At 49.5% G+C, this 25,867-nt stretch overlaps 1 protein-coding gene across 1 annotated transcript in view; it reads right to left on the minus strand.

The window, feature by feature from the left end:
- Nucleotides 1-25,867, minus strand: part of POLD3 (DNA polymerase delta 3, accessory subunit) — a 526,599-nt gene that overhangs the window by 419,794 nt on the left and 80,938 nt on the right. Inside the window, exon 3 of the mRNA XM_069640165.1 lies at nucleotides 10,415-10,517. Within this exon, the coding sequence (XP_069496266.1) occupies nucleotides 10,415-10,517 (103 nt within the window). The remainder of the gene's footprint in view (nucleotides 1-10,414; nucleotides 10,518-25,867) is intronic.

The raw sequence follows: 25,867 nt of genomic DNA on the forward strand, positions 1-25,867 counted from the left end.
CCCATGAAAAGTGTGTCAGTGGCTGCCTTTGCCTCCACCTACTCTCCTACTCCTGCTGTTGACTCCCACCCTGATGCAGCCCTCTCTAATCTTCACCGTTCCATCTCCAACACTCTCGACATTCTTGCCCCTGTCATGATGGTCCAACTGAAGCCTGCCAAAAAGTGCAACTCTTGGTACGAGTCAGATCTGACTTCCCTTGAACACAACTGCAGAGCAGCGGAACAGAATGGGGATATTCAGGTGCACCCTCTGACAAACTGGCCTGCCGCCTTCTTCCAAGGCAATGCAGACTCTGCATCCACTCCAAGAAAAGAGTATACATTCAATCTCTGCGGCAGGCCAAACATTTTAAAGTCTGTAAGGAGCTGGCCAATCCTACTGCAGCCGCATCCTCTGCTGCACCCACCCAGGCCCTTTTGTTGCTCGGCCTTGGCCGCCCATTCCACCACCAAAACACAGGACTTCCTGGCCCCCCCTCCTGCACCAACATCTCTTGAGCCCCCTTTGGCAGCCTCCACCCCTTGCCCTCTGCTTTCCTCCCTCTCCCCTGTCACACCTGATGAAGTCTCTATACTAGTCAGATCTTTGAAAGTGTAGCCTCACCTGGTCTCTGCGGAGGCATTGGGGCACGGTTGCAGCCCTCCCTGGTGTTAGATCTCCCCCTTCTGGTTTCGTCCCCTGCCGATCAGCTATGGGTGGCGACAATTGGCTCTGCTCCTGCGTGGATATGGAAAACGTGAATGCGCTGTAGAGGTAGAGGACTGTGTTATCTCCCAACCCCTTTGACCCAAGGTGCGATTTCTGTGGGCACGTACCGGCCCATAAGGCTCACCTGATTAATGTGAACGATGAGCTCTCCATCCTGCTACTTCTGGCAGGGGCGCTTGTTGGTGGAATCCAGTTCCTTCACTGATTCCTGAGTATTAGTCCAGTCCGGCTACGAATAAGTTCCTCTTTCTGCTTTTCTCTCAATGGGCCTCATTACGACCTTGGCGGAGGACCATGGCGCTATTGGCACCATGGTCCATGGCGCTAAGTTGCCAACGCCGCAATGGTGGATGGCGGACTTACCGCCCCATTCCGACCTTGGCGGGGCGGTAAGTCCCCAATCCCCATTTACCCTTCCCCATTCCCATTTTTGCCCCATAGGGCATAATGGGAGTGGGGAAGGCGTTAATTACGCCACCGTAAATTACGGTGGCGTAATTAACATCAAGGTCCCTTAGCGCCATGGATTTTAACACCTGCTAAAAGCAGGTGTTAAATCCGCCATGGCGCTAAGGGATCTCGTACTCAGGCGGTAAGGGTCGGCGCTGTTTACGCTGGCGTAAACCCCTTACCGCCTGGGTCGTAATGAGGCCCAATGTCTTTGTCTTTTCCCCTTTCTGCTTTCTTTCAATGTCTTTGTCTTTTCCCTCTCAATGTCTTGATGTTATTGCTCTCAATTCGGTTGCCTTGCACTGAATAACGTTTCTCTGTTTTCTCCCAAATAGGTGGAAATGCGGCCTACAACGGCTGTGGAGGCGCTGAACGTGGCTGAGCGGAAGATGGATGCAACCGCGATGTCCAGCAGCAGGTGAGTGATGGATTTAGGGAAGGCGCAAGGTTTTAATGGCAGCGAGCCCTTAACGTAATGTCTGTTAAGTGTCTAAGCTTGTCTTTTGCCTTTTCTTTGCAGGTGCTGGGAGTTCGGATGGAGTGCGTCGTGCCGCGGTGCCTGAATGATGCTGTTTGCCTTCCGGGATGTTTGCCGGTGAGCCACGTTGTCAGGAAGAAGATGTCTGCGCCCCGAGATGTTTGAGGGTGAGCTGCAGCACCAGGAGGAAGCGTGCAGGTAAGAGCAGGATTCTCCAGTAACAAGCACGGGTGAAGATGGCAGGATAACTCCAGGTAAGATGAAATCCCACACGACGGCGAGCGTTACGCTGCACGGAGGTGCAGAATAACGCGAAGCGTGTGCCTTGGTGGTGGGCTGGCTTTTATAGATGACCTCTTAAGGCCACACCCCCTAACAAGTTCTGCATGCCACACCCTGCCACTCCTAGAAATTAGAAGATGCACGTGCAGATGGAGACCACACCCAGACTAGTTACACAAGAGAGTTCTTGAGAGTATTCTTGCTCATATTAAAAAAAGAGTTCCTGTTTATTCCAAGCACTTCTGGCCATAATGGAAATGTCCTGTTAAATCCTTCCATGAGTCTGGCGCAAGAGGCGCCAGGACTGTGTCCAACCAGGCCCCCCATGCATAAATGTCCCAAAGGGACGTGTGTGACCGATGATGCTCCCTTCTCCCTCCACTTGATGGTACCACTCTTGTGACACTGGGCACGTGGCCATGACAGAAAGCCTCTTCCAAACAGGTGGACGGACCCCTGCCCTGCCAAAACCATCAAGGACAATATTGATACTCTCGCTCCAGCCTTGGCCAACCTCTGCAACCTCTTGCCACTGGAGCTTTCCCCTCTCCTCTCAAGCACTCTTGTGCACCCTCTGCTCAAAAAAACTCCCCCGACCCGTCCATTCCATTCTGGCAAACTATCGCCCGATCTCCATCACCCCCCTTCTGGGAAAACTCCTGGAGAAGCTGGCCATCACCCAACTTACCCACCACACTGAATCTGTTGGTTGTCTCCATGACCATTAGTGTGGCTTTAGAGCATCCCGAGGCACTGAAACTGCTCTTCTGAACACCCGTGAAGATCTGCTCTCAAATCTTGACTAACTCTGCCTCTATCCTCATTCTTCTTGACCTCTCTTCCGCTTTCGATACAGTAAATCACAACATCCTGATCACCAGTCTCTGTGATACCCTGGGCATCAAGATCAGGGCCTGGCGTGGCTCGCTTCCTTTCTCTCTGACCGGCCCTCCCAGGTGGAACTTGGGTCCTTTCTCTCCTCTATCACTCTTTTTACTTGTGGTGTCCCCCAGGGATCGAACTTGTCCCCCTGGTTCTTCAATATCTACATGGCCCCCATTGGTCCACAGGATCTCTACTTTTACCTCCAACTTCAGTGTTATGAGGATGGCACGCAGCTCTCCTTCAGGCTACCCTCCTCCTCGTCGCTCATCCCTGACTGTCTACCCGCAATTCAGTTCTGGTGTGCGGCCAACAATCTCTGCCTGAATGCCAGTGAGAAAGATTGTCATCATCGGGACCCCTGCTCCTGTTTTCCCACTTTCACATTGGCCAGCCTCCGTTGGCCCTGCACCCTCATCTACCAATGAGTCAAAAAATCTTGGGGTTGACTCCACTCTCTCCTTCTTTTCGCACATCTCAAACATCTCCAAAAAGTCCCACTACCAACTGCACCTCCTCAGAGGTATTCTACCTTTTCTCACTTTCCCCCTAGCGGCTCACTACCTCGAGAGCCCTGGTTCTCTCTAGGCTTGACTATTGCAACAGCCTCTTTCTCAACCTTCCACCTTCTACTCTCCGTCCTCTACAACTCAACCAGAACAGCGAGACTTCTGCTTGGCCTCAAGCCCAGGGACTGCATCTCTCTGGCGCTGAAATCCCTCCACTGTCTCCCCGTAGCCGCAAGGATCAAGTTCAAGACCCTCTGCATAATCCACAAGGCTTTATGGGGCCAGGGCCCGCACTATTTACAATGCTCTCTTCCTAAATACTCTCCCTCTAGAGTCTTCTGCTCGCCGTCCTCCAACTCTGCGGGTGAGCCCCCTCAAACCTGCTAACCTCCATATTTACTGCACCCTCCTTCCTCCTCCCTAAATCCATTCAGTTTTTTGCTGACTGGTTGCCTGGTCCTCCTCCAGAACCATACAGGTCCCCCACCCCCGCCAGTCTTTCCACTTGCCTCCGGGCCACTGCACTATGCTCAGCATTACTGCACTTTCAGCTTACGCTCCATGAACGAGGCAACCTCTCTGCACTTAACCCAGGGCCATGTTGGACTGGATGCGGTTGTTCCCCCAACCCCCTCTTCCTCGCAGCTCCGTCTGTACGCATGCATTACCTAAATGTATTGAGTACGTTTGTCTGTCCTGTCCCCCCACCCCTATCTTTTTCTGTCCCCCCATCCCTAGCTGGGTCAAAACTGTTAACACTTCATGCATTTGCAGTAGGAGAACTGCCATCAGGCCTTGTATGCTAGTTTTTCTGTTTAGATCATTCGGAAACTTCAAGGCCTAAGAACAATTACTATATTCTCTTGTCCTCTTGTTCCCTTCGCGCCTTGAATCGCTTTGAAGCACTCCACCTGTATAAAAATAAAAAATTACAATGCAGGGTAGTCAGAGAGGGAGAAGCGAGTGCCAGAGGAGGGCCAGAGGAGGGAGGCAACAGAGTGGCCAGAGAAGCAGCAGGGAGTTCTGAAGAGGTGGCAGAGGAAGGAGGCCGCAGAGGATCCAGAGAGGGGTAAGAAGGGAAAGCAGGAAAGGAAGTTGATAAGGCACGGGATGCGTCTATCAAAGAAGAGGATATTGGCCCGAGGGCTCTGGTCCAAGACAGTGCCATTTAAGTAGACATTAATGATGGTCTTAGAGGAGTGGAAGGGTGGCAGGAGGGCCTCCCACCAGGGGCCACCATTAATGGGAGAAGAGGAAAAAGAGAACAGAGACCATATGGGGGATCCATAGGCCTGGAGGAGCAACAACAAAGAGTATGTCGGTAAGGGTCTGTATGGAGGAAGCACTGGTATAGGTATCAGCGATAGGGAGGCCTGGGTTGGAGACCAGGATGTCCCTTTTGAGCTTCTTCCTGCCAGACCTTGTGAGAGGGATAGGATAATCGATAGAAAGGCAGTTAGAAAAGGTAGGTGAGACAGAGCACCATAGGGGGTGCAGGGAGTGAAGAGGGGAGCCCAGGCAGGGGAGCGGGACGGTATGTCACGAAGGGGGACGGGGGGAATCCGAGGGAGGCACAAGTAGGGACACGAATGGGAGGGGGACACAACAACAATGGACCTACAAATCAGATGCAGTACAGAACCATCAGGACGAAAAAAGCACAACAGGGAACCTAGAAGTAGGGAATGCAGATATAGTACAGAACCAAGGCAAAGCACAAAGCACAACAGGGAACCTAGAACTAAAGAATGCAGATGCAATACAGGACCAAAAGCAAAACACAGAGGTCAGCAGGGAACCTAGAGGTGAAGAATGCAGGCAATTGCAATGTGATGCCACAAAACGTGGATAGCAAAATATCAAGAACAGTAGAGAGCAAACACAAAGTCAATACAGTCAAAAAGGCACAGAACACAACAGGAACCTAGAAGAAGAATGCAGACAATGCAAAGTAATGCCAGAAAAACAGTGGCACACGAGAGTGTCAGAATAGTACACAATAGATCAAAAAGAAGGGCTGAGATGTGAGAGGGAGGAAGTGAAAACGCACGAGGGGGACGGATCAGGATGCAGAGACCTACGATCGGAGGGAGCGCATGTGGCCAAGTTGCACGTGCCAAGATGTGGGCTAAGTATTTCAGCACAGCACAATACAACACACACAGATTTGACTTTCCCAAAAGGGGGAAAAAAAGACTAGGTTTTTGAGCACAGCACAATTCAACACACTCAGATGTTCAAGGTTCTGCTTATATGCCACCCCATCTAGTATTTTAAGTAGAACTGTGGCATTATTAATCAGTCTGTAGTTGGTTGGTATAAGGGTATCGGGCCCAGATATCTTTTTAGAAGCAGTGATATCCATACGCTTTTCAATTAATCTGGCACATGATTTTCTGTGAAGGATGTATTCACAAACCTGGTAAGTTAATTAGAAAATCTGCTGCACGCCGCTTGCAATGGTATATTATATATACACACATACTGCTCCAGGTAAGATTTTTGAAGTGGTATGTTTTAATCCTATTTTTTGGGGAGTAAAATAAGTAAGTCTCATGCCAAATGGGAGAATTTTATAAACAAGCAAACATATTTTAATTGCAAAAGAGAAATGTTTCTATAATAAAGTTCGGACCTAGTTATTTATACCCAGATAGAGGTTTAACTTCTCAGATGGGACAGAAATAGTTTCGTCCTGCGGCTCTATGTGTACTATTGGTCCAAACATATCCATGGAGCTGTGTGGGTGAAAGCCAGGTGGTGGGGGACTCAAATGTGTCCGTTTCGTATTTTATTGTTGGGAGTATTTTTACTCACTATTTTGGGAGCGTTTGTCTATTCCTAGGGAATATAAATGACCCACACACCCCATACGTGAAGGTCCTGGCCTCTCCCCAAACTGGACATTGAGAAAAATGTGATTAAAAATGAAAAAAAGTTATTAAAAGAAAGGGAAAAAACTCAACTCCCATTCTTTTTCACCATAGCGATGTGCATCGATTGAATACTAGTAGTACGTGAACCTGGGCAAAATCCGTTGCCGGGGGTTTCTTTTGCTGGTTTGGGGTAGACGTTTGATTTACCCAAAACCAGCAAATGAAACATCTGTAGGGACTACCGTACTACCTTGTGCTATTTAATAATGCAGTAACAATTCCTGCACCCTGGTAAGCAAAACCTAACAACATCTGCCACGAGCTATTTCACACACACTTGTGGAGAGATAGTATTACCCTGGTACCAAAATGTAGCCATATGGGCTATTAGGGCAGCACATCACAAAAATAAGGTATTGTAGTGGCAGGGGGGCATCAGCAGAAGTCCCCCTGGCCACAAAAGTAAAACAAACTAGGGAAGACAGCAGAAACAAAGCAAAACGTCTAGGTCCATAGAGTGCCTGCCAAAAAAGGAATTATGTACCAGCACTAGCAGACAAAAAAGTGCTACACTTTTCTACGGTCATCACTCGTTTGCACACATCTGAGAAAGGAGTGCACATAAAAAGACCAGTGCACAAGGTCAAGAGGGAACAATGTATGCAATATGGGAAGGTAATCCTGGCCAATTCGTTTGGACAACTGCTTTAAAAACGCACTTGCCATTAAATTAACAGGCGTTTTTACCATTCAACTTTCATACTTTGGAGGATAATCTTGAGGATGCAACTCCAGCAGATTGCCTTGCTTGCATCAGCATTTGTTTAGTATACACAGGGTGGAAGTTCTGGTAGACAGTTAGCTACTGAGTAAAGAACTGATCCGTACATGAATATGCCATGTGTGAATAGGTCCGGCATCAGCCATGAGGTGAAGGGTAAATGGAATAGTGCTAACTCCTGGGCGTCTCTCTAACAGATGAGTGTGCTCTAGCTTCTTAATAAGTGTTTATAAGGTGTCGTGCCTAACGCAGAAACAGGGAGATGGGATGGGAAATTGACATAAGTACTGATGCGTTTTATGTTGCAGCTTTGCGCAGCACGAGAAGAAGTTTAGCACTATGTATATTGAAGGCTGGCCGCGAGCGTTAGACAGAGCAAACTTAGGTTTCTCCAAGATGTTGGAAATATCCCTGATGTCAAGATATCAAAGCCATGTACATTTGTTGATGCACTGAACAGGACTGATGCAATTAAAGGCAAAGCGTTTGGCATCTGGAACTCAAAGATGGATAAGGAGGTTATGGATACTATGATGGCAGGAGGACGGAATACAACATTCCCCTACACTTACACTGTCAGCAGGCTTCTGAAGTTCATCAGGAACATGGGGTAGAACCTGCCAGAGAAGCTAGAGCGCATAAAGGACATTGTGCAGAACCCAGCTGAATACTTCCTGCAAAGGTTTCCATATCTGACCCTACATGTCTAGGAGACGATTCGATGCTCAACTGAACATAGAGACTTACAAAATGGCTTTGGCTTTTCTCTAGAGATATGAGCAATAACCGCAAGAACATCTGCTCTTATTTAGTTCCTCAGTGTTTCACAAAAGATCTGGGAAAGATAAATATTTTATGTAAGGGCTTGCTGTTCACCAATGTAGGTCGCATATGCCTTGCAACCCAGATCTACAATTCTTGTTAGGTTCTTGCGTAGGTATAGATGAGGGATGTGGCATGGGATTATGTGATATAGAAAATGTGATTGAATACGTAGGTGATTTACGCTTTTTTGAGTATTACATCTGAATCAAGGAGGCTACTGCTGGTCATGAAATGTCTTTGTATGGTGCTGAGAGCCCAAGAGGCATTGAGGGCTATTAAAATTTCAGTCCCTTAAAAAATGGTAGTTGATACACTTAAACATTTGTTGCACCTGCGCCCACAGTGTTGCATCATGTATCCAACACCGACTTGGTGAGGTTAGAGGTCCTAGCATCTTGAACAGAGTCAATAGTTGTCGGACAATCACAGAATTCACATTTGAGGGAAAAATGGCCATGACATTGATCACTTTATTGGGGTTCTCAGAACTTTAACCAGGTTTCAGGGTAAGGATGGCTTTGCACACGCTAAGTTTGCAATGCACAGACATCCAAAGAGAATGATGGATATAGGATACCAATCATTCAGCTGTGTTTAATGCATTTTTTATGCAATCTAATTTCCTAAAAACAATAATTTTTGTTGATAATGTAAACAATAAACTATCACAACTCTCAGTAAAAAAAAAAAAAGAAATTAAAAAAAAAAAAAAAAAAAACAGATGATTGCTCTATGTGACCCGACTGACAGGGGGTGAACTTTAGGGAAAGAGACCGCCACCAAATGCTCCAGATAAGTGTTTTACTGCTTATTTTTTTAAGTTGGGAGTATTTTATAAGTGAGTAAAACTATAAAACAGAAATGTTTTTGTAACAAAGATTTCTTTGCACCCTGCTATTTGTGCACATTCAAAGACAGACGTTTACTCCTTCAGAATGTATTAATTGAACTGTGAGGGTGAAAGCCGTTAAGATACCTCAGCGAGTTGAGCGCTTGCTACTGCAATCTGTGTGTGATCTGCACGTCGCATATTCGAATCCCAGCAAGGTAAACGCAGCCTTTCATCCTTCTGTGATCGATAAAATACTTGTATACAAATTGTACTATATGAAGCAATTTGGATAAAAAGCGTTCTACGAATAACACGCTATTATTAAAGCAGGTTAACAAGCACCATATAGGTTTCCTATTTTTCGTTGGGAGTATTTTTACTCCCCATTTTTTTATTTTGGGAGAGTCCCCACAAATCGTTGTGGGGAATAAAAGTGGCTGATGAATCACAACGCTGCAGCTAAAGAGTGGAAATGTGTGCAGTAGCGCTAGCAGGGGAACCTCAACAGCACCCACAGATCAGTACAAAGGGTACAAAGGGGTTGTGTAGCAATCTGTGTGATCACTGTAAGGCTAAGGTGTGGTCTACAGACAAAACGGTATGTATAGGAGGTTAATGGTAGCAGTGGGACATTTTTTGTTAAGTGGCCAGGTTGCAAGTTTAAATCTAGCCCAAAACAATTGTGGATTATGTTCAAATCAAACAGGGGATTGACGAGGAGAAAGGCGAATATCCTTTTCGCATATGTCCACTCCCCAAATGACACATTAAACTGTAAAACAAGGAGCACTCAAAGACAGTGTCAATTACAAGTTGCCATGGCTCAGGAAAGGACTTCTGGCATCCCCTAACCCTGTAGAGTTGATTGGTGCGCTTGCATTTCTGTGAATTGTGAGCTTGGATTGTGCAAATGCAAAATGTAATATTTGATATAGCCGAACTATTGTCAGAGAGTTACCAATCGTGTAAACTCTTCAACACGTGTTAATGTAAAAAGAAGAAGAAACAACTTTGAAAAATGAAAAAAAATGAACAAGAATGGAGTAGAAATTGTAGATAGTGCTGATTAAACCTGGATTAACATAATACATATCTGTAATGAGTAACTGATATGGAGATATGAGTAGAGAGATGGGGAGACAAAACAGGGAAACAGACAGCTAACATACCAGATACAGAAGGGAGCGAGGTGGAGGGGGGGAAGATGGGTATAACAGATTATTGCATAAAACTGATTCTTCTATTACAGTGATAATTAAAAACAAGCATTTTTATATAAATATAATCATTCGATTAGTAAAGTAAGCATAGGAATGTATATTCAGGAGCCATGAGCAGTTGCATTGAAACAGTTGAGATAACGTGAAATAGTACCATTTAGCGTTGTATTTAGGGATTGTATTAAGATTTTTAGCCATGCACATTTCCAATTTGTGAGTTTGACATAAAGCATTCCACCATGCTCTGGTAGAGAGCAATTACTCATTACAGATATGTATTATGTTAATCCAGGTTTAATCAGCACTATCTACAATTTCTACTCCATTCTTGTTCAACTTAATGCATCAAATTTTATATATCTTCAATACGGTTATACCCTTCCTTGTTAAAAATTGTTATCTCTGTTCATTCTTTATGTTTACCATATCTACTCAAAGTCTGTAATGTGCCAACACATGTAATAATATCTGTATCTTGAACAATAAAAATTATTAAAATAAAAAAAAAAAAAAGAAAAATGAAAAAAAAGGAACTATAAAACCTGAAGAGGCGAGGGAAAACACTTACAGAGTATCCATTCTGAAGGTGTTTGCCAGTTACCAAGTAGGTGACATGTAGCTGAGCTCCAGCGTTGTCCTTTCGCTTCCTTTCCACATAGTCATACAGCATTCTGTGGGGACAATAAATGGCACAGTTTACTGAGAGGGCAAAGGAAAATATGTATATCTATTTTGCCACTGGCAGACAAGCAATCACTAGGGTGACCCAACTGAACATCACATAGCATTCTTCATTAAATTAAGTGCATTTAAAAGGCGGTAATAAATTTACATTCTGTAATGCTAAAATGATGCCCCGAAAAACATTTACATAAGGTAGATCGTGCTGCAGAGCGGGATTTCTGAGATGACTCCGCTTCCATCTGCACAGCACAAACAAAAACCTGCAGCGGAGGAAGCCTTTAAATTCAGGGCTGTTAGGCAGAATGCCCAAGTCCATACAGCCCCTGTATTCCAGGGTGATGTAGAAATTCAATAACAAGAAGGGTTGAGTGTGAAATCACATGTGGGAAACGATCACCCTCACGTCACTAGTGCATCAGGTAATCCCCAACATAAAAGGACTGAATCCCATGTATATCCAGTATGGTGCAAAATCCTTAATTTCTCAACAATATGATTAAGCAACTCTGATGGCACTTCAAACTGAGTCGCCCTCCGTGAGTGCCTTGACTGATCAAAGCATCAAAAGCGGCCACTACTACTCCAAAACTAATTTCCACGAACGGAAGCCGTCTTTGTTGTACAAGTCAACTCCAAAGAAGATCCATCCTGCCTGCTTCCAGTATTCATCTGTTAAGCATTAGCCATCCTTGCTGTAAGGGAGATTTGTTTATATGTATGCCGAATCGCCTCTTCCTGTTGGACCACCAGCACTTTTTGCTGGACTTCTGGATTTTTTTTGTCTGTTCTCCCAAATGAGGGGAACCCATTTTTACCCCTCATTCATTCTTGATCCGACTATGGGAACCGTTGTTCATTATGTTTTTACTTTATTTTATGGAGTCTTGCGTGCCTCCATATTTTCAAAGGCATCTGTAATTTACTTATGCAGAAAGTAGCACCTTTTGTGCAGTGTTGTTGGGAGCCCTTTGGGCTTTCCTTTTTATATGCTTTTATTTTCCTGGTGAAAACTACCGTTCCCAAGGATAGTGGGATACTTTTTATCCTTCTTACCTTTTCTTTTGTGGGATAAGCACACACCACCCTATATGGAGTGCTGAGGCGTTACATAGTATCCCCTTTCTCACTACTCCTGTAACATTTCTGTTACAGTAACAAGCATACCTCAATGGCTGGTGGCAATGGACATGTTCTACTGACGTTTTGACATTTGGGTTGTTTGTCCTTTCTTGGTCCTTCTGCGGTGCTGGGTGGGGGGTACTGGTTTGAATGTCTTTGGCGGGTATCCTTTGAGAATTCCACCGAGGCTTCAGTGAATCCGATTATAATAGATTTCATTTTATATGTAATTTTCCCCTCGAGTTGTGTAACCACCCCCCCCCCCCCAACTTTTTGCTGTTGTCTAAACACCTTAGTCTGACTTTGCCAGGGGAGCACAGCCTTCTGCTGCACTCCTCTGGGCTTTCACACACTTTTTTATAGGGAAACTGACATGCCCTTAAGACAGTCAGTACTGGGAGACTGTTTCCCTTAGTCCTTTTCCAATGTTGCAACTTTTCTGCAACATGTAACAAGTGCACAATGTACCTTACTGTACAGTGCACTTGGGTCCCCTAGTCATTTCCGAAGACCCTAGATGCTGTCTTAGGACTTTTTAGAAGATGTGCATATGTGCTATGGACAGGGCTTGTGGCAGCTTATCTTTTCATGTAATTTTAACCCTTTCCTGCCATTTAAACAATGATTAACGGGTTTGGCACGAATAGGTGGCCTGGCTCCAAAAATGGCCCTGCCACGAGGTTCTTTGTCCTGTCCTCTGGCCATCTTGCCCTTGCCCTTTTGCCTTCCCTAGGTCGAGCCGACCCAGGTCAGTTATTTGGTCATGCAGTTTCCCGCGAAACGCCAAGCTTTCGCAGGCTTCTGCATGCCTTGTGTGTGAGACTCCAGGATGTGGGCTGGGGTGTCTATCCCCAATACACATCCTGGGTGCCAGAGAGTCTGGAGTGCTGTGAATGCCTGGGACCACCACGGTCCATGATTGGTCCACGTATGGAGTGTGCGTTTGTGAGCAAATCTCCCATTGGGTCCTCTTCGTTTTGGCGCAAGGGAGGATAAGAGGAGGCCCCAAACACCCATACCATGTCGATCTCTGGAATTCTCACTGAACAAAGGATAAGATCCAAGTATCCTGAAACTAAGAAGCCGAGTCGAGGAACCGCTGGAAGGTTTGGCACCCTGAGCCCGCTGTCGTCCCGCGGGACCCCTCTGCCTCTGGTCGTTTTAGAAGATCTGCGAAGACGCTCGACCCATTAGAATAGTGGGACCAACTATTCTCGGCACCTTCAACAAAACCTGCAAGTAAGCCTTCTCGGAAGTGTCCCTGGCCAACCATTGGGCTGACCAGCTTACACAGCACCTTTGCTCGGTCTCCGCCGTCATTTCGAGGAGACCCTCAAAACTTGGTATACTGCTAGCTGTGTGTCCACGGCACCCTCAGACTGAATTTCGTACACTTGGCTTTCCCAGGTCTGAAGTGAGACGAGTGCGCCAGGACCGGAGTAAATGCAGTTACTGTGCTGCCCAGCCGCCCCTCTTGCCCCCGAAGCCTGCTGCAGTGAAACTGGCCTGATCCATCCATCAGGAGTGGAGAAATCGCCACTGTCCTGTTTGGGAATCATTGCTGTATCTACGGAACTGAAAGCCGCAGAGACATCCTTTTTGTCGCATTTGAACCTGCAACTGCAGTGGACTCGACTGGCGACGTTGGTCCTGAGTGCACCTGGGACCGGTGAGTAACCCTAGCCAGTGGCCCCTAGCGCCTCCATCCATTTTTACGCACAAGTGGCCCTTGGGGGTCCCTCTCCTTTCCACTGCTAGTGCGAACTAGCGAACTATTCCCGAACCTTGGAATCACCTCTGCCTTCAAGTGGAGGCCCTCCTCGAATAGTGGGAATCTATTCTTCCTCACCTCACCCACCTTCCTGAACTGCTAGAGACCCCTGAAGAGACCCCGTTTTGCCCATTGGAACAACCGCGTGCGCCTGCACTGCATGTACTATTGAGCATAAGGCTCCTCTCTTCTTAGGGCTTGGACTGCCTCTTAGGTGTGTGTTTGATGTTGAAGGGGACTAAAGACTATCTGCAATGCCTAATTGCCTTCCCCTCTAGGTTGTGAACATATTTCGTGCCTTTAACCCTTTCTCCAGCATGGGGTCTGGCATGGATTCACATGCTCATGAATATTCCCCGTCGTCAGGCTGGGAATCCTCGGTAAAGAAAAAACCAGTATCAGTTTCGTTTCTGATCTGTCTTTCGTAGTAATAACCAATCACTGGTCTCTGCGTCATACTGACCACAGCCAATGACTGCCCTCTACCTAAGCACCGCCTCTGGCAGCCATCTTCAGATTTTTACCGCACGTTCATGTGTTGGGATCCTCGTGCTATTGCTCTCGAGCGTTAGTGCTATTTTTTCGCGCTTTTTCACAAAAACTTCGATTCTTTCGGTCAAAAGAGCCTCAAGCTCCACCGATCCTACATCCGATCAACGGGGACCCGTGTCGGATTCATCTGTGCCCCTCAAGGGTGAAGATTTCGTCGAGCTACACTTCGGAGGACTCCAGAAGCTTCTCAGGCCCGGTCTCGGAGATGGCCCAGGAGAAGGGAAGCTCGACGCCCGGAAAGCTGTTCAGGGCCTGCCCTGGATGCCAGCTGCAGAACGTCTTCAAGGAGGACGAACACTCTTTCTGCCTTTACTGCCTTCATGGGGACAAGACGCACGTGGAGAAGGACTGTGCGTTTTGCGGCAACATGTCGGAACGGACCATGAAGGACCGCCATCAACGTCTCGCCAGCTGGCTGGAGGGTAAGAGCCCGTCTGGCGAGAAGAAGAAGAAATCTGAGCGGTCTTCTAAGACCTTTGAGGGCGCCCCGGCGACGGGGGCCCAACATAAGGCCAAGCACCGCGAGTCCGCTGGCACCGGGAGCGCCGAACGGTCGGGCTCTACGGGCGCCAGGCAGGGCGCACCCTCCCCGGCGCCATCAACCACGAGCCAACGCTCTGGGTCGGGTAAGAGGAAGGCCGAGCACCCGGCGAAGCTCCTGGAGAGACCCCGGTCGAGCTCTAAGGCAGAGGAGGAGCGTGGCAGTGCCCCCTCCCTCAAGGATAAGGCGGTGAGCGCACCTAAGGTGGTGAAGGCCTTGATCCATTCGACCAAGCCCTCTATCGAAACGGTCGCGGCGGCCCTGGCCCAGCCTGTGGAGGCTGCGCCAGTGGTGGCGGCCTCGGGGCCCAGAATCTCCCTGCCTCCTCGGAGGGAGTCTTCTTTCGTGCCCATCGATAGGACCCCCGTGAAACCCTCCGTGGGGAAGAAGGGGGGGCAGGGCGTCGTCGTAGATTCGGCCTCAACCTCAGAAGAGGAACTGATCGAGGTCTTAAGCCACGGCCTAGGCGTGGAACAAGACCAGCCCGTCGGAATGGGCCCCGACGCAGGTGACGACGACGACATCGTCGAGGATACCGACGGGGCCCCTGCTCGCCCGTCGGATTCCCCTCTGCCAGCGCCGCAAGACAACTCAGCGGCCATTTTGTTGGCTATACAGTCCTTATGCTCCGAGATAAGGACGAGACTACCGTTACCGACGGGGGAACCTCTCCCGTCGGGGGATCCAGAACCGGGACCTTCTGGTGTTCCCCCTACCAAGAAAAGAAGGATCCATCCACCGCCTCCTTTTCAACCGTCGCGCCCCGTCCAGCCCTCCTCCCCGTCCACCCGAGGGGATGATACGGGGACTGACACGGCAGCGACGGGTACGGACGACGAGGCATACGACGAGGATTTTCCGTCGTCGCCTCCCACCAGGGCTTCTCCGCCCGACGAGATTGGATCGTTCCACTCAATGATCGCCAGGGCATCCGAGCTTTTCCAACTCTGCCCTGAGGAGAAGAAAAAGGAAGGCTTCCTTTACCAACGGCGCGAGACCAAGAGGAAGACGGTCCTCGCAGTGCCTCTGTTGGACGACATTTGGGATGAGGGCCTTTCCCTCCTCAAGAACCCTTCCACGACGCCAGCGAAAAGAGACCGGTACGAGAAAAAGTACCGGGTCCCGGACTCGGCCCCCCTATGCCTCCGGGCGCAGCCTACCCCGGACTCCGTCGTCTCCGCGGCAGCCAGGAAGAAAGCGGGGGGGGGTGCGGCCTCCACGTCGACTTCCCCGCCGGACGGCGAGGGAAAGAAATTGGATGCCATGGGACGCAGAGTCATCACGTCGGCGGCGACGACGATTAAAGCGGCCAACGCCTTGGCTATCGTGGCCCGCTACGACAGGGAACTCTGGTACAAGATAGCTCCCCTGCTGGATTTTCTGCCGGACGACAAGAGGGCGGAGGCCCTTGAGATCCTGCAGGAAGGTGAGGTGGCCTCGGACCACGCCATCACCGTGGCGACGGACATCGCCGACACTGGGTTCCGCCAGATGGGCAACGGCGTTTGCCTTCGACGTCGCGGATGGCTCAAGGCTACGGACTTTCGGCAGGACGTCCAGACCAGGGTCCTGGACATGCCCTTCGACGGGAACAACCTGTTTGGGAAGACAGTGGACGATTCCCTTCAGGCCATCAAGGCGGATACTGAGACGGCCCGGGCCCTTGGAGTACTGCAGCAACGGCGGACGCCCTTTCGGAGCGGCGGAGGCAAGGGCGCCTCCAAAGGTTCCGGCGGCGGTTTCGCTTCCTACCGTCAAGCGGCCCGCTCGTCGTCGCAAGAGGCCTACAGAGGACGAGGCAAGTCTGGCGGCCCCCGCCGTCGTCGCCAAGGAGGCCAAGGCGGCAAGGCCGCGTCCAAGCAGGATTGAACCGGCCGTGGGGTCGGGCCCCCACCGAAGCACCCCGGTGGGAGGCCGGCTGGCGGGCTTCGTCAGCGTGTGGGAGTCCATCTCCACCGACCGTTGGGTGCTGGACGCCCTGGCCCGGGGCCACGCGCTCGAGTTTCAAAGAAGGTGCCCGCGCGTCCCCCCCGTGGCCAGGAAAGAACTTCACGTCCCTCAACTTCTCCTGGAGGTAAAGGCGATGCTCAGAAAGGGCGCCATCGAACTCGTCCCAAAGAGGCTTCGGGGCTCCGGAGTCTACTCGCGTTACTTCCTCGTGAAGAAGAAGACGGGAGGATGGCGCCCCATCCTGGACCTGCGACGCCTGAACAAGTTCATCAAGGCGCAGAAGTTCCGGATGGTCACCCTCCAGCACGTCCTGGGTCAGCTGGAGGAAGGAGACTTCCTATCGTCGTTGGATTTGGAGGATGCCTACTTCCACATTCCCATCCTAAAGGGGCACCGAAAATTCCTCAGATTCGTGGTCCAAGGGCGTCATTACCAGTTCAAAGCCCTTCCCTTCGGACTGCGGTCGGCACCCAGGGTTTTCACCAAGTGCCTCGCACCGGTGGCGGCGCAGCTGCGCCGCGAGGGGATTCACGTCTACCCCTACCTGGACGACTGGCTCATCCGCGCCAAGACGAGGGAGCTCGCCGTGGTCCACACGGCAAGGACCGTCCAACTCCTCACGGACCTGGGATTCTCCGTGAACTACGCCAAATCCCACCTGGTGCCCGCGCAAGTCGCACTGTTTCTGGGAGCGAGGCTCGACACAGTGTCCCTTCTGGCCTCCCCGTCGGAGGAGAGGACCAGGACCATCTTGGGCAAGGTGCAACGGATGTTGGTGGCCGACGCGGCCAAGGTGAGGTCCATCAAGTCCCTCCTCGGGATGATGTCTTCCTGCATCTACCTCATTCCCATGTGCAGGCTCCGGATGCGCCCGTTGCAAGAGTTCCTGGATGCGCGCTGGATCCAGACGACGGGCAGCTTCGAGGAAAGGATCAAGCTCGACGAGAGTTTCCGACGAGCGATACGGTGGTGGGGCACCCGCGCGCATCTGACGGCGGGCATGGACTTCCAGACCCCAGCCCACCAGGTGACTGTGACCACGGATGCCTCCCTAGAAGGGTGGGGAGCGCACACCGAAAATCTGCACGCAAGGGGACTTTGGCTCCCGACGGAGAAGTCCCTGCATATCAACGTCCTGGAGCTCCGTGCAGTGTTTTGGGCCCTCAGGTCCTTCCTTCCGTCCCTCAAGGGCAAGGTGGTGAGGATCTTCACCGACAACACCACCACCATGTTTTACATCAGGAAACAGGGCGGAACCAGGTCCCCAGCGCTGTCCAAGGAGGCGCAGGACCTGTGGCATTGGGCCGTCGCCCAAGGGATTCTTCTGGTGCCGTTTCATCTGGCAGGGATAAAAAACACCATCGCCGACTCACTCAGCAGGGAGCTGCGCTCGTGCCACGAGTGGGAACTACGGCAGGATCTGGGGGATCGCCTCTTCCGACGGTGGGGCACACCCCAGATCGACCTGTTCGCGACGGCGACGAACACCAAGTGCCGGAGGTTCGCCAGCAGGTTTCCCCAGACGAGGAGCATGGGCGATGCTTTCTCGTTCCCCTGGGAGGGCCTGTTCCTCTACGCGTTCCCTCCCTTGCCTCTGCTAATCCGGCTCGTCAACCAGCTCAAGAGGTCACGGTGCAGGATGATCCTCGTCGCACCTGCGTGGCCGAGGCAGATATGGTTCCCGGACCTTCTGGACTTGTCGGCGTCCCCGCCAATCAAGCTGCCGGCGGACGCGGATCTACTCTCCAGGGAAGGAGGCGCCATCCTCCACCACGACCCGAAGTCGCTGAACTTGCAGGCCTGGCTCCTGCAGCGTTAGAGTTTGGAGGATACGACATACCGGCCGATTGCAGAGAGGTTCTTGCAAAGGCCAGGGCGTCCTCGACTCTTAAATGCTACGGACACAAATGGAAGAGGTTCTCTGTCTGGTGCCACGCACAGAAGATTAACCCTCTACGGATTACGGCTCCCCAAGTGCTGCCGTACCTGCTGACGCTGGCCAAAGCTGGTCTGGCACACGCGTCCATCAAGATTCATCTTGCTGCGATCTCCCGATACACCAGAACCACGGGCCGGACGTCCTTGTGGTCTCATCGTCTGGTGAAAGAGTTCATGAAGGGACTGTTCAGATCGTTCCCGCCGGTGAAGGCTCCGGCCCCGGCGTGGGAGCTCAACGTGGTACTGACCAAACTCATGGGACCTCCGTTCGAGCCTCTGCACTCGGCCCCGTTGAAGTTTCTATCGTGGAAAACAGCTTTTCTCGTGGCCATCACCTCCGCACGACGAGTGGGAGAGATCCAGGCCCTTTCTTGCAAGGCCCCGTACTTGACTTTCCACGACACGAGGGTAGTGCTCAGGACGCACCCCTCCTTCATGCCCAAGGTACCGTCGGACTTTCATCTCAACGAACCCTTGGTGTTACCTGTGTTCTTCCCGTCGCCTTCGTCGCCGGCTGAGAGGACTTTGCACTCGCTGGATGTAGCTAGAGCGCTGAAGTTCTACGTGGACCGCACGAAAGGTTTTCGGAAGACGTCACAACTCTTTGTGAACTTTGGACCTGTCAATCAGGGGAAGGCTCTCTCGAAGGCTTCCATCTCCAGATGGCTCTCCGGCTGTATCATGTACTGTCACCGGTTGGCAAACCGACCGCTGCCTGGCCGTCCGAGAGCCCATTCCACCAGAGCGATCGCAGCTACCACGGCGTTCCTATCTGGTGTGCCCCTGCTGGACATATGCAGGGCTGCTACGTGGAGGTCGACGCACACCTTCACGAAATTCTACTGCGTCGACCGGGATTCCAGGGAGGAGTCCAGGGTCGGCCAAGCAGTGCTGCGCAACCTGTTCGCCTGAGGTGAGCCTGGTGAGGAGGTAAGATGCTTAATGTTGAGTTGATGTGATGCTTAATGTTGAGCCTTTGCCACCTCCCGTGGTTGTGCATGTGTGTACTGCTATGTATTCTTTATTCATGAGCATGTGAATCCATGCCAGACCCCATGCTGGAGAAGGAACAAGTTACTTACCTGTAACTGTTGTTCTCCAGCATGGGTCTGGCATGGATTCACATGCGAACCCTCCCGCCTACCCCTCTGCGGCTCTTCACTTGGTCATACTGCCACTTCACGTGCTTCCAAATCTGAAGATGGCTGCCAGAGGCGGTGCTTAGGTAGAGGGCAGTCATTGGCTGTGGTCAGTATGACGCAGAGACCAGTGATTGGTTATTACTACGAAAGACAGATCAGAAACGAAACTGATACTGGTTTTTTCTTTACCGAGGATTCCCAGCCTGACGACGGGGAATATTCATGAGCATGTGAATCCATGCCAGACCCATGCTGGAGAACAACAGTTACAGGTAAGTAACTTGTTCCTTAGACCCCAGTGGTCTTGTGTATATCTTGTATTAATTGTGTTGGTTTCATAGTATTGCTGTGATTCTTTTACTGTGTGTTGAGTTACAAAGGCCTTGTAATAAATGTGTTTATATTTTTGATATATACACCTGTCTGGGAGTAATTTGTAAGTGTCCTTGCTCTGTGTGCTCATTCAGTCACCCTCACCCCTCCTGAGATTTAGTCTTGACCGCAGACCATAGCTACCTCGATTGGTCTGGCTTGTCCAGAGGTTACCCTGTTCCAAGAAACTAGGCTGGCCTTTTGAACATCTGCCCACCAGGTCAGAGTACAGAAATCCGTGTTAACAAATTGGTGTACAGCAGTGGGATGGGACTGAAGCTATCCAGTGTTCCACACTAGTGAAGGCATTTCGAGTTATTCCTACCCAGGACACATAGTGAATTGTTGTAGCATAACTGAAAAAGGCCATAGACCTATCTAACAGAATGGAAACAAGTACCTTGTTAATCTTAAATGCTTCTAAATCTGAAATATTAAGAAAGATGTATGCTGAGATGGCTTTACCTGCACAAAAATGGAAAGGAGTCAAAGAATCATGGAATGGCAAGAGGCACAACTTGGTGCCATAGCTCCTGAGGAAAGTGCAGAAGGTGGTGAGGCTGCTCTCACTGGCAGAACTGACAAGTCTGTCACTGCACTTATCCATGAGACCCATAAGGATTTAGATTATGTGATGTCCAAGGTTTCCTCTGTCAGTGCTGATGCTGAGGCCATGCTTGAATTCAAGATACAAGAACTGCTGTTTAGGCAGGAGGAGCTTGAATTTAACATGGCCAAATTGAAGATAGAGCAGGCAGAAAAACAGAAGTTCAGGGATTATCAGTTGGAACTGGCAAACCTTCTAGTTTCAAATGGATCTAAGGGTCCTGGACATGGGTCTGGGTCCTCCTCTCATCCAAGGTTTCCTAAAGATTTGCTCAGTGTGTATGATGAAAAGAATGGCATTATGGACTGGCTGAATGCTTTTGAGTATGCATGTGAAGTTCAACAGGTTGACAATGCTGATAAAATTGCATGGTTACTTAGACTGCCCCCATTCTGGCTGCAGTTTCATTATGGAAATGTCAAAGGCAAGAGAGCAGATTTTGCAATGTTGAAGCAAACTCTCATCTTAAAGTTTGGAAAGACTCCTGCACAATACTTGAAAAGATTCAGAGAGTACAAAAAGAAAGAAGGAAGTACTTGGGTGTCTTATGTAACTGAGTCCTTAAAGAACTTTACTGGCTGGGTTAAAGGATATAAGGTCTCCATCTTTGAGGGTATGATACGTCTTGTCATGCTTGAACATATTTTTGCATCTTGTTCCCCTAAGCCTAAGCAGCATTTGGCAGATTCAAAGGAGTTAGATCATAAGAAGCTAGCCAGGGCAGCAGATGTGTGGGTGTCACAGAGTGTCCCACAAGGACACGACTCATCCTGGTAAGCAGGAGGAGGGGAAAAGCCCAAAGATAAAGAGGGTGGGGGATCTGATAAAACTTCCTCCCAAAAAGGCCACAAAAAGGGGTAAGTCACAAGAAAACTCACAGGGTAGTGGAGGTTATCCTCCAAAACAGAACTCAGGTTACAGTAAGCCTCCCTATGTCCACAGACCCAGTGGATCTTGTGTGGCTTGTGGAGCAAGTGACCATGTGAAGGGGGATCCCAGATGTAAGGTCAACACCCTGGGGGTCCACTCTGCTAATCTGGCTTTCTCCTTCTATGAGGAAGAAGAGATTACAGGAGCATCCTTCTCCTCAGATTCCTTCCCCAGTGGGATAGACTCTGAAGTAGTTTTAGTTTCCCTGGGTTCCTGGGAGCCTAAAGTCTCAGAGGCTCATGCTAGAATTCCAGGTAACACCAAGCACTACTTTAAAGGCAGTGTGCTGATCAATGGAGTTGACTGCTCTTAGGGATAGTGGGTGTAGTCTAACTGTAGTGGACTCTACCCTGGTAGACCCTGCGGAAGTTGCCAGAGCTCCTCTGATGCCCACTAAGTTGGCTCAAGGCCCACCTCTCCAGTTCCCAGTTATACCTGTAAATCATACTTTAAATGGTACATTAGTCAGGATTCCAGTGAGCATTCAGAGAGATGTCCCAGGAAAGGTCTTGCTGGGACATGATCTCGGAGCTTTAGGGCTTGTGGGAGATACAGCAGAAAGACCATGAACAAGGTCTCAAACAAGGGCAGCACTGGCTAAAACCACTGCAGTGCCCAAGCCAAAGGGGAAACCAAGGCTAAAGGAGTCAGAAAAAAACAGAAGAGGGGAAAGAGAATATTCCCCCTAACTCACCTACCACTGAGGTGGAGGTAGTTGGTCAAACACCAGAACCTGACGAGGTAGAGGTGTTGCAAGTAGTATCTGATCCAAATGACCATCTTGAACTAAAAGACTTATTAGTAGAAGGTGGTCCTGACAGAGAAGAATTCAGTAAAAGCCAAATTGAGTGCCCATCTCTGGAAGGCCTAAGGAGACAGGTCTGTGCCCAGCTTGAGGGTGAACCTCCTGGGACGCATAGGATTTATTGGGAAGGTGGCTCCTGTACAGTGAGCCTACAGAGTCTATAGAAGGAGACCATAGGAGGTTGATGGTTCACCTTGCTGTAAGACACTTCCTCCTGCAGCTGGCACATGAAGTGCCCCTTGTTGGTCACCTTGGAATCAAGAGAACCAAGCGTTATCCATGCACTTATACTGGCCCAAGATGGGGGTGCAAGTAGAAAGTCACTGCAGGAGTTGTGCCACTTGCCAGTTATCTGGTCAGAGTGGCTCAACAATCAAAGCTCGACTGGTACCACTCCCCGTTGTGGGTGTACCATTTGAGAGGGTAGGGATTGACATAGTTGGTCTCCTTGACCCCCAAACATCCTCCGGCAATAGGTTTATCCTGGTGCTGGTCGGCCATGCAACCAGGTATCCTGAGGGCATCCCATTAAAAACGGACTGCTTTTGAAAGCTTTACTTGGCATATTTACTAGGGTTGGCTTCCCTAAAGAAGTTGTGTCTGATAGGGACAGCAGTTTTATGTCCAAGTATATGCAGGCCATGTGGAAGGAATGTGGCATCACCTATAAGATTTCATCCGCCTATCACCCACATACCAATGGTCTGGTTGAAAGGTTTAACAGAACCTTAAAAAGCATGATTGGGGCTCTGCAAGAACCCCAAAGAAGAAAATGTGATCTTCTGTTACCAGGCTTCAGCCCCTTTGAGCTTCTGTTTGGTCCCCCTGTAAGGGGACCCTTGGCCATAGTCAAGGAGGGATGTGAGATGCCCACTCCCCCTATTACTACCAACGTAGTGGACTATATGCTAGGGCTCAGAAAAAAGGATGGTACTCCTGATGGGTCTGGCTAGTGAAAAACTGAAGGCAGGGCAAGCACTGGTGAAACATTGGTATGACCAGAAGGCTTCCCTCATCACTTCACACCTGGTCAGCAAGTCCTGATCATGAATCCTAGAAGGCCTAGAGCTTTGCAGGACAAATGGTCAGGCCCTTACACAGTGGTGGAGTCACTGGGTGAGATCAACTATTTAGTGGACCTTGAAGGGGCTGGTCAGGCTCCAAAAGTGTTCCATGCGAATAGACGAAAGAGTTGAAATAGCTGCACTGCTGCTGGCTTCAGATGTTGAGGAGGAGTCAGAACCTCTGCCTGACCTGTTCCAAAGCAGTCCTTCAGATAGATCCATTGAGGGTGTCCAAGAGACCTCCCACCTGACTTCTGATCAACAAGCAGAGGTGAAAAGTGTTGTGAAGTTGCTTATTAAGAGTAGTGCTGCATGGTAAGCATGAAATGGAATGCTATGTTAATCTGGTTCACTTTGCTCTGGTGATGTCATAGAACCAGCCTGCAAGTCTTTATGTTGTTCTCAATGTTCTATATTTGGCAGTTGGTGTCTCTGGACTGAAGCAGAAGGGTCCTCAGTTGTGGGGGGTCTTTTCATCCTGTTACTTAAATAAACAACCTATATGAAGACTTACCCGAGTCCCATTTGTCTTCATAACAATGGCGACGAGGATGGGATGACAGGAGACCTCCCACAACCTGTCTCCAGCGCGTAAGTCGCTCTGCTTCCTTTAGCGTTGTAGTGACCTCCGAGGGAGTGAAGACCCGCCGTGCCCTCTCCTGTTGTCCGGTGCTCTGGGCTGCCCGGTTTATCTGGCAGTGCAGGAGCGGGCCCTTGAACAAGATAATCGGACGGACGTCGTTGCCTCCAGCGCGAGTTCCTGCCGCCTACACTCAAGTAAGTGCCGCGCGCGTTGCCCCGCCAGTGCTGACAGAGGCCTGCCGCGCAGTCCCATCGATCCTAGTACCCTTCCGGGCCGGACGAGGCCGTTCCCTAGGCCGTATATTCCGGGGGGAAAAGTGCGCGGGCCCCAGCAGCACTGTCTCGCTTCGAGGCACAGAAGCGTGAAGGAGTAGTTCACCCGTGTGAGGCGAGGAGGCTCACAGTGACTGTGAGCGGCAACGATACTGCGTTTTGGACTTTCATACCCGCACAACGCACGCCGAGTTGGTTGACAGGCATGCAGTGGGCAGGACACAGTTGAGAGTAATACCGTATTGATGGCAAAGCGCGCACGGCACAAAAAAAAAAAAAAAAAAAAAACACACGGCCCAGGGGTCACACATGAGCAGTGCAACCTACCGTATGGACAAGTGTAGGTTCGACATGCAGAAGAAACTGATGGTGGTTCATTGATACACGGTGACATTGTTTTTTCGGTGCATTTTTTTTTTGTTGCAAAACTAGGAGCTGCACTTTTAGGATTTTATTGTGCACCTATTGCAACTATACGAGAGTGGAGAGCCGGCCAAGAGTCTTTCACACAGCCAAGAGTTGTTCATTGAAACAGTCTACTGTTCCAGCTAGGAGAATTGCTCAGCAGCATGGCAGGTTTACCGGGCATCGCAGGTCCACCAATTTTCATGCCAATTCCAGGACCTGTTAAAATTTTATGGGCCCAATTGCGCAAGGGGTTCTTGCACTATTTGAGAGCAGCTGGGGGAACATCTTACTCAAGTGAGAGAAAATTAGCTTTGTTACTGCATTTCTTGGGGTATGAGGGTCAGAGAGTATACGAGACGCTCCCACAACCCCATGGTGATGGCTCTGGAGATGACATGAACGAATTTGACGTGGCTTTGATGAAGTTGGATAAGCACTTCAACCCCAAGACCAGCACTATATTGGATCGTTATAACTTTCGCATGCGTGTGCAGGCATCTGGAGAATCGGTGGAAGAATATGTAACGGCGTTGAGACATCTTGCCTTGTCTTGCAAATTTCAAGATAAATTTGATGAACACATACGTGATCAGTTTATGACACATTGCAGGGCAAACAAAATTCGAGAGGAAATATGGCTGAGAGATGAGCCAAATTTAGATGAAGTGTTGGACATTGCAAGAAGAGTAGAACATTCCTTAGCGTGTGTAGCCAAGTTATCTAAAAATGAGAGATCCAAAGGAGAACAAATCTGAAGTCTTAAGTGTGACTGATGGGAAGCCAAAGAAAAAGTCCAGGAATCGGCAGTCAAGTCGTGGAGTTGTGGAGGAGAAAAGAGGTCAAGAGACAGTGCAGAAGACGGAGAAGAAGGATGAAAGACTTTGTTTCCGTTGTGCTAGCAACACACATTTTGCATCATCTGTTGTATGCCCGGGTCGCAGGGCTACATGTGCTAGGTGTAAAAGGAAGGGGCATTATGCGAACTGCTGTAAAAACTTTCAATTTGGACAGAGCAATCAAAGGAAAGTCTTATATGTGAATGAAGAAGAAGATGGAAGATCGTCTGAGGAGGAAATGTCTATTCCATTGCAGAATGTTGTTATTAACACTGTTAATGTTGTGTCGGAGAGTGAAAACATGGATGATTGTGAGCGTCCGTATGCATTAGTTAAAGTGAATGGCCATGAGATATCCATGATGGCAGATTCTGGGTCTAAAATTACCAAAGTGCCTAAAAATGTATTTGAGAAGGACATGCAAGGAGAAGTGTCCGGCCTATCTAA

This window comes from Ambystoma mexicanum, chromosome 7q (assembly GCF_040938575.1).
Source record: "Ambystoma mexicanum isolate Mex_15411 chromosome 7q, UKY_AmexF1_1, whole genome shotgun sequence".
NCBI lineage: Eukaryota > Metazoa > Chordata > Amphibia > Caudata > Ambystomatidae > Ambystoma > Ambystoma mexicanum.